The 10,000-nt window shown below is 32.2% G+C and overlaps 2 protein-coding genes across 2 annotated transcripts in view; both read right to left on the bottom strand.

Annotated features, from left to right (window-relative positions):
* HELRODRAFT_165906 (hypothetical protein) overlaps nucleotides 1-1,016 on the bottom strand; it is a gene marked incomplete at both ends in the record, with an annotated part of 2,556 nt that extends 1,540 nt beyond the window's left edge. Inside the window, one exon of the mRNA XM_009032372.1 lies at nucleotides 961-1,016. Within this exon, the coding sequence (XP_009030620.1) occupies nucleotides 961-1,016 (56 nt within the window). The remainder of the gene's footprint in view (nucleotides 1-960) is intronic.
* Nucleotides 1,017-2,302: 1,286 nt separating this feature from the next.
* Nucleotides 2,303-10,000, bottom strand: part of HELRODRAFT_165905 (hypothetical protein) — a gene marked incomplete at both ends in the record, with an annotated part of 8,076 nt that continues 378 nt past the window's right edge. Inside the window, 6 exons of the mRNA XM_009032371.1 lie at nucleotides 2,303-2,356; nucleotides 2,582-2,624; nucleotides 3,394-3,479; nucleotides 5,966-6,060; nucleotides 7,237-7,346; nucleotides 9,467-9,632. Coding sequence (XP_009030619.1) covers nucleotides 2,303-2,356; nucleotides 2,582-2,624; nucleotides 3,394-3,479; nucleotides 5,966-6,060; nucleotides 7,237-7,346; nucleotides 9,467-9,632 — 554 coding nt within the window. The remainder of the gene's footprint in view (nucleotides 2,357-2,581; nucleotides 2,625-3,393; nucleotides 3,480-5,965; nucleotides 6,061-7,236; nucleotides 7,347-9,466; nucleotides 9,633-10,000) is intronic.

Here is a 10,000-nt window from a genome sequence, read left to right as displayed (position 1 = left end):
ATGGTTGGTGGCGTTGATAAATAATAATGATAGGCCAATGTTTTTAATGATGATGTTGATGTAATGTGCCGATGATAACATGATGATTGATATGACGAAGATGTTGATTGATGGGACAAGAATTGACGTGATGATGTGATAATGTTGATTGATGTGATTGTTGATGTGATGAGGTGATGACGACCTGAATGCACTGGGCTCGTTCGGGTGGGACTGCAAACTGAAGAGCAGAGTTCTCAAAATGTTTAACAGGAAGATGAAGTTTAACTGTGTGATTGGTTGGTTGGATGGTTGGTTGATTAGTCGGTTGGATGGTTGGTGGGTGGTTGGTTGGTCGATTGGATGGTTGGTGGGCTGATTATTCATTCTCTTATTCATTCATTCATTCATTTATCTGTTTTTTCGTTCATTAATTCATTCAAACAATCAATCAAACACTCGATTGAATTTTATACTTTCAAAACAAAGACTCATTAATAATTAATTAAAATAAAATTCAATGAATTTAGTTAGAAATAATTTTAATCACTAAATTCTAGTACTTAAAACAGATAACAAAAATAATGACTGAAGACTGAACGCAATCGATACATTCAGATTAATCAATCATTGACCGAGTAACGACAAACAACACGTATACACACACAAAAAATACACATACATTTACACATACAGACACACACAATTTTATATTCATACAGACACGCATTCATACAGACACATATGTACATACAGACAATCGCGCTTACACAAACGGACACACAGAAACAAATCAAAACATACGCAGAGACAAATGATATTAGGTGTAAAGATAAACCAATCAAGATTTCCCTTCTGGAATACCCAGCATCTGGTTATTCAAACATTAACTATTCAGACTATTGCAATCAATTTTATACTAATAATTATAATAATTAATATTCATAAGTTTAAGATGACGTCACGACATTACTCACAAACCTTTCATTTGACATTCCTGTTTCATCCAACATTATGGCGCCAACAAACATGAACATCGTCAGAACCGGTACAACTGTGATAAAAATTGTGTATATGTTGTACACACACACACACAGACACATACACATACACACACATACATACATCACATACACGCAAGCATACACACGCATACACAAACACCCATACACAAACACACATATACAAACCAACAGCAGGTAGTGTAGCCGGTGTTTATTCAACATTGCACACAAATTTGTTAACATTCAAAAACATATTTCCATTTAAACAAACACAGTTTAATAATGCAAACAATTGAGCACATACAAAGACCTTTTTTTTATTTCACGTATGTATGAACCTACATACAAACAATTAAAATAACTGCGAAAACTAACAGAATAACAATAATAATAATAATAATAACCATAACAATAATAACAACAAAAACACCTGACTAACACCAGCCAATAATATACAAGATGACCATAGAACCGTGTGTGGTGAACGCATTGGCGATCAGACGATGCAGATGGTAGCCCTCACAAAACATCCACGTAAAATTGGTGCCTGTGTATGTTAGTATGTGTGTGTGTGTGTACGTATGTGTATGTGTGTGTGTATGTATGTGTGTGTGTATATGTGTGTGTGTGTGAATATGTATGTATGTGTATAACTATGTTTGTATTTGTGTGCATGTACGCGTATGTATGTATGTATGGATTGTTTATAGCAATTTTTAGCTCAAGAATCTAGGTTAGGTTTTTCAGCTTCCATATTTACGATGAAGAAACCACGTACACATAGAAACAATTTTGCTGTCAAGGAGCAAGTTATTGAGTTATTAACTGGTTTTTTCTCTCATAAACTAATGATGACCTCACGGTGAAATTGCGTTTTTCCTTTAGCGTGCCTCTGCCTGATAAGTTTTGTTCATTTAAATTTCTTGCAATCATCCCCTGTCTGAACAATTTTTAATGCTTAGTGTGAAGTTAAACTGAAATACATATCGCGTGTGTCTTTGTTTGTTGTTTAATATCTGTATACTTCTTCTTAGTTTTTATGTTGTGACTTGTTTATCTGTATATGTTTAAAGGTTTTATGCACTTTTGGACATTATAGAATTATTCATGTGCGTTTTTCATGTATTTGATAGTACTTTTGTTGGTGTGTGTAGGTTTTTGACCGCATGTTTGTGTGCTTTCGTGTGTTTGTCTGTGTAAATTTTTGTAAGCTTATGTATGTGTGCTAAATATAGTTTATACTATATTGTAATTTTAATGTAATTTTAATGTATTTTTATTTGCCTTTGTATATGTTGCTATGTTAATGTGAGTGCTTCTTAATCCGCACGCATTCCGTTCTCGCAAATTGATGTGACTCTTAATTGATTGGCCTATATGTTTGTGTGCGTGTGTGCACGTGCGTTTGTGCGTGTGTGTGTGCGTATGTGCGCGCGCGCGCGTGTGTAATTAACGAAATTTGTGTGTCAATCACGTTTGTTTAATTGAAAAATCATGAAAAACCAGACTACATATCAAGCCACACACAAAAAAAATTTAATTAAGTTTGTTTTACGAAAAAAATGAAAAACACGCTGCGATGAAATTTTTGTGGTCACCTTGGAAATAATATCTGAAGAAGCAGAGTATTCGGCACCAAACCTGAAAATAATCAATCAGACGTTATCCAAATAGAAAATGACATTCTCAACACATTCAGTAAGCTAAAAATATGTTTGATTGTCAATCAGTAATCATTAATCAATATTGTTAAAATTTTATTTTATAGTTAATTTTTTAAAATTATAATTCACTGACTGACCAACCAACCAACCAACCAACCATCCAACCATCCAACCAACCGACCGACCGACCGACCAACCAACCAGCCAACCAACCGACCGATCGACCGACCGACCGACCGACCGACCGACCGACCGACCGACCGACCGACCGATCGACCGACCGACCGACCGATCGACCGACCGACCAACCAACCAACCAACCAATCAACCGACCAACCAACCAACCAATCAACCAACCGACCGACCGAACGACCGACCGACCGACCAACCAACCAACCAACTAACCGGATTCTGAACGTCAATCCTGAGATCCTTGTGATACGCGTGTAGATCCGTGTACACCAGTTCATACCAGAGAATATTCATGAGACTCATCATTATAAGAGAAGCGAAGAAATGCGCGTGTAATTTTATACGCCCTTGTCTTATTAGATCTCTATTTGGTTTGGGATAACAACGCAGATCTTGGTTTATATATTTTGTCTGTGTTTTTGTTTATGCATTAAGTATTTTTCTATCTCGCTTATAATATTTGTTTATAATATTTCTAATGTATTTTTGACTTGCGAATGATATAATTGATAAATAGATAGATTAAATTTTTTCGTGAATTAATTTATTCTAACTTGAAGTGGGCGAACAAGATGATGGCTAGTGTAAGGAAGATGATATCCAAGCTGTTGATCGCTACGACGATTTTGTACGAGTTGTTCTTAATTGATTAATTAATTAATTAGTTAATTAACTAATTAATTAGACAAGTTTTTAATAAATTTTGTTAGTATTTGTGTGTCATTTTTTGAAGAAGTGAAATCAAAAACAAAAACTGAATAAACTCACACATTTATTCTATCACCAAACGTTTTTTTCATCAACCATAAAACAAATATTTCAATCAATCAATCAATTAATAAATCAATCAATCAATCAAACAAACAATCAAACAAGCAATCATTTAGTCAATCGGTTAGTCAACCAATGAAAAAGATTCAACTAAAAAAAAACATTTGGCTAGCCAGGCAATCAACAAAGATCATGTTACCAGATCTTAATTCACAGATGCATTACAATTTTTTCAATTGAATTCAGCGCAGTTGAATTAAATTTCAAATTAATGACCTATTTATATTCAAACGCTATTTTCTTCGTGACCAATTAAATATTTTTTTCTTGGTTAACAGAGGAATTTATTCCCTTGGATAAAAAGATATATGAATAATGAAAAATTAAAACAATACGTGCAATTTTCGTCCGTTTGTGAAAAATTGACAAATTAATTAATTAATTAATTAATTGACAAATTAATTAATTAATTAATTGTTTATTTAAAATGAACAACCAAACACATCAACTTTGAAAGACATCAACAGCAAAAACACCAACAACAGAAAACATTAAAAAAATAGGAAACAAATAAAAATATAAATAAGAAGGGAAGAGGTGTGAGATAGAGAAGAAATACGAACGAATGTGTATAAAAGTGTTTACCCACACAAACCCACGTGTTTGTGTGTGTCCGTATATGTATACGTGTGTGTGTGTGTGTTTGCATATGTATGTGTGAGTGTGTGTTTGTATGTGTGACTGTGTATGTAAGTGTGTGTTTGTGTATGTGTGTGTGTGTTTGTGTGTGTGTTTGTGTATGTGTGTTTGTGTGTATTTGTGTATGTGTGTGTTTGTGTATGTGTGTGTTTGTGTATGTGTGTTTGTGTGTATTTGTGTATGTGTGTGTTTGTGTATGTGTGTGTTTGTGTATGTGTTTGTATGTATTTGTGTATGTGTGTTTGTGTATGTGTATGTATTGTGTGTTTGTGTGCTGTAAAGGTGTCAGCCAAAGTGTGAAAACCTATTTATGATAGAATGAATAGTTGTGTAAAAATATAAACAACAAAAAATAAAGTCAACAAAAGAAAGTAATTAAACATATATAACAAGTTCAACGACAAATTACAACACCAGAATTATATTTTATGAAACACTAAGGCAACATGAAGCAGAGCAGAATTTTAATTTCAAATAAAACCAACAACAACAAATAAACTAGCACAAAAAAACTAACAAAAACAGACAAGAACAAACCAGCTTTAAAAGAAATCACACAATAAACAACCCTGGCCATTCCATTTCAATTTATCAAACAGTAATTTGTGTTTAAGACATAAAAAAACATCAACAACAACACAAAACACCAACAAAAAGACACCAACAGCAAAAACATCAACAACAAAAACATCAACAACAAAAAAAAACAAAGACGGAAAACCACAACAACAACAACAACAACAACAACAACAACCAACAACAACAAAACCGGCAACTATTAATCATTGAGTTTGTTGCTGGTGAACATTTAAAAAATTGCACGCAGAACAACCATAGATAAACAAAAATTAAACAATATCAGCACGTAGTGAATTCGAAAAAAAAATCATTCATACGAACACACCACACGTATGTTTGTTTATTTGCATTAGAAATACATAATTTTGAAAAAAAACCACATACAATCATAGAAAAAAATGGTCGTACATTATTTTTGGTTTTCTATGTGAAATAATGTGTCATCTGAGATACAGAATGGATATAAAACACAAATTAAAGCAACATACAAATTTGCATAAAAATATGATGTATCATACAAAACAATACAACTATTCAGCATTACAAAAACACACGCACCAACAAAAACATATACACACACACACACACACACACACGCACACACGCACACACACACACGCACACACACACACACGCACACACACAACACACACACACACACACTTGTTAACATATAAAGATACAACACATGAACGTGTATAAATTGGATATGACATTTAATTGAGCTTGTCCACTTAAGGCAGTACCATGTAGGAAAGAGATGAGCTGCTTTGGAACAAGATGGTATTTGTATGAATTGAATGTTCAGGTATTTGCATGTATTGTATGCTTAGGTATTTGTATAGTTTGTATTTTTTGGTGTTTATATGTATATTAAGGTATTTGTATGAATTTTATCTATAGGTAATTATATAAAATGTATACAAAAATTTTGTTGTATTAATTTGACATCTGCATCAAAAACAATCATAAGCAATATAGAACTAACAAACAAACAAACAAACAAACAAATAGACAAACAAACAAACAGCGAACAAGAAACCGAAGAAAAACAATAAAACCACGTGACCGACTGACCTCTTCATGTTCATAGCAAGCTCTATAATCAGTCCACTCATTGCCCATGTTGTCGAACCATACGCCATCAGCCTGGCACGTCTTCTCTGACCTAACTAAGATTTGTAAAATTTTGAAAAGTATTTTATACATTAATAATAAAATATTGAAAATAACTATTATTGTTGTTATTATTGTTGTTATAATTGTTGTTATAATTGTGATTTTTTGCGCCATATTTATTTTTATTTTGAATATTTCCATAACGGTCATAAAATGGAGTTGAACAAACAGAAAGACTTTTTGTTTAGAAATTCCAAAAAACGACGCCATTTTTTATTATTTTATGAGTTTTATTTGAATTTTTTAAAAATTTCCAGCTGCTAACTGAGGTCAGGAAAAATAAAATTTTATGTTTAACAATTTTTTCCAATATTTTCCTCAAATGATGAAAGATTGTCTTCTGAGTATAGGCGCCTTTAAAGCGCGCTCGTATTTCTAATTATGTTAATTTCCGTGACGTCATTTTTCGGTAAAAACAAAATTCTCGGTAGAGTCTTTTTAAGATGATTTAAAGGCATTCATTATGAAGATTTGTACGTGGAATGGCCATTCATTATTCGTGCAAGCATTTATTTAAACTTTAAAACGATTTAAATTATAAAACACCTAGACACACACATATACACTCACACATACAAACACACACGCACACACATTTTCACACACACATACATACAGATACAAACACACGTACACAAGCATTAATACAAACGCACACACAATATACACAAAGATAGATACATGCATAGAGAAACAGTGTATGTATCCCACGGAACATTTGTTTCTAAAAGTCAACGACCGATTTGTTTGTATTGAATGAAAGTACAACTCAAAGAATTCACCCACCTGATTAATTATTATCTATTCACAAATGTATACATTCACTTTATTTAAATAGGCTAAAAGGAAACAGTATTCCCCAGTTTATTCATTCATTCATTCATTTATTCAACTCTCCATCTATTGATTCATCGATCTATTCAGCTGTCAGTTCATCAGTTCATTCATTCTTTTGTTCGTTCGTCTATTCATCTATTCATTTGTTCGTTCACTCATTCGGTTATTCATTTTTTCATTTTTTGTTCCATCCAGTCATCTTTTACTTGCACATCTACACTTGCCATTTTTTATTTCATCCATTCATCCATTCATCCATTCTTCCATCCATCCATCCATGTACGCATGCATGCATGCACTCATTCATTCATTCATTTATTCGTTTTTCTAACTTACCTTCATGCGATCAATCACCCATTTCAAAATCCTCACAATCAAACGATAAAAATGTTGAACTGATAGCACCAGCTCAATATTGCCTGCCTGCCTGCTTGCATGGACCCTGGCAACCGGCTTATCATATAAATGACCACAAGATGAATGGATGGTAGGATGGATGTCAAACATTTTATTTTTAATTTGATGAGAGGTTTCATTTCTTTTTTCATTCATTCATTCGTTCGGTCGGTCGTTCATTCATTCGTTCGTTCGTTCGTTCATTTGTTCTTTTGTTCATTCGCTTATTTGTTCATCCAATCTGTAAATCTTTTAATCGTTTATTTAAAACGTATCTTAAATTTTTTTTTTGAAAACAAAACCTGTTTATATTAAATTGTTCTTAGCAACCTAACCATATTAAAACATTTGTCAAAGTCATTTTTCCCACTTTCTAAAAAAACCCAATCAAAATAGATGAATATAAAGAATATGAAATTTACGTGCGACGGAGTTGTTATTTGAATGAGATTGATGAGCTGTCAACTCTCTAGAGTGATTAATTGTACAATAACCACCACTAGTCCATAATTGCATACATGATTTTAAAGTGTGGATTTTTTTTCCTGCTAGGCAATTGAGAAAGAAAAAATTATTAATAACCTAAACGTTCATTGCCTGCACGTGATTGAAATTAACATTTTGAGACATCGTCAGAGAGATGTAAACACGACATATTTAAAAACTGTAAAATTACTATTACAAAAATGATTTAACGAAAACAACAATGGCAAAAACAACAGCAGACAGCACTCAAAAAATACATCAACGAACAACAACAGCAACTGCAACAATAACAACAATAACCACAACAACAACCGATAAAAAGTTGAAATAGCTTAGTAGGAGGCAGAAGCATGAAGGAAGGTTGCTCATGCGAGCGAAAGATAAACGGAGAAAACAAGGAAATTGCGAAATATCTATTTAAACAAGAAATTTAATTTCAGCTTTGGATGAAACATTTTCTTTACATTTTGTTTCTGTAACAAATAGTTTTAAGATTTTAACTGAAATTATTTTATATTTAATGTTTTTTTTTTGTTTTTATTGATTCGAGATTTATTATAAAACTGAAAAAAACATAAATTACAACAAAGCTACAATATACTGTTGCTTCTACTACTACTACTATTACTACTACTACTAATACTACTACAACTACTACTACAACTACAGCTGCTACAACTAATACTAATAGTAACAATAATAATACTAACAAAATAATGGCATCTTTATTGCATCTTAGAATACATTTGAATAAAAAGTTCAAGAACAAAAAATAAGACATATAATGTAAAACTAATGTAGAAAAACAAACTGTCTACCCTTCTTATGGCAAAAAAAACATAAAATGTTAAATAAAAAAAAACATTGAAGAAAAGAAAAATATTGATAGAGGCGAGCAGGTTTTAAGACTGATTCATTTGCAATAGAACCATGTACCATATGGGGTTCGGAATATACAGCACGTCGTTCAAACATTTACAATGTAGAATGAAACAACTCATCAGCCAACAAAATATATAACAAAATGGAAAATAAACAACAGAAAATAAAAACCACCAAAATAGCTAATCAAAACATAAACAACAAAAGCCAAGCATAAACAATGGCACCAGAAAACAACAACAACAAAAAACATCATCAACAACAACAAAACTAAATACAACTCCAGACAGCAGCAACAACATCTTCAGACATTAAAAACAATAACAAAATAGACATAGAAATGAACATTGCAACCCCCAAAAAAACACGATTGTATAAATCAATAAAACAGATTATGGGATCAGAGATGGACAATGTTTTGTATAAACAGTACACGGTATGTCTGTGTTGGTGAAATCAACTAAGATCCATCAATGGTTGTGTGCTTAATTGTTATGGACAGATCTTGTGTGTATGTTTGTTTGTGTGTTTGTTTGTGTGTTTGTTTGTGTGTTTGTTTGCTGTCTGTTTTGTTCTATTTGTCCGCTTACATTTTTTTTATGACATGATATCGTAAATAACTTAATCTACATGAGCTTAAAAAAAATTAAAATAATAAAAACTAAAAAAAAAATGAAAGAAGAGAAAAAATTATTCCTTAAAGTTTAACGTTCACCGTTAGTCGTCTTATCATCAGAATCATCTGGGTGAACCGGCATTTTGTTTCATCATTCATCGTCACCAATTTTTTAAACTCACCCACCACGATCATCATCATTGTCGTCATTGTCAAGGTCAAGGTCGTCGTCATCATTTTCATCACCCCCTCTCCTCCCCATCTTCTTCATCTGTGTTATCATCGTCTCATTATCATAATATATGGAAACAGTTCGTTCATCATGCCATGCCAAGCAAATCAGTGGAACTGCCAGTTAATAATTTGTTAAACAGCACACAAAAACACGCACACATACATACACACACATACATACACATACATACACACACTCACATACACACACATACATACATACATACTTACATACATACACACATACAGACACACAGACCCAGTTCCTTCTAGATGTCAACAGGTTAGATGTTAAACATCTGTAAGAAAAACAGCCAGCTGATTAAATTATTCTTAAATAGACTAATAAATTCACTGCTTGTTCTTTGAAATTTAAATAACATCTTATTATTATCATTTTATTTATTTATTATTATTATTATTGTTAATGCTACTGTTGTTATTGTTATTATTATGTGCCTATTATATACAAACTGTAAAAA

The sequence above is a fragment of the Helobdella robusta genome, assembly GCF_000326865.2.
Source record: "Helobdella robusta unplaced genomic scaffold HELROscaffold_8, whole genome shotgun sequence".
Classification (NCBI taxonomy): domain Eukaryota; kingdom Metazoa; phylum Annelida; class Clitellata; order Rhynchobdellida; family Glossiphoniidae; genus Helobdella; species Helobdella robusta.
This window is presented reverse-complemented; position numbering and strand designations above follow the sequence as displayed.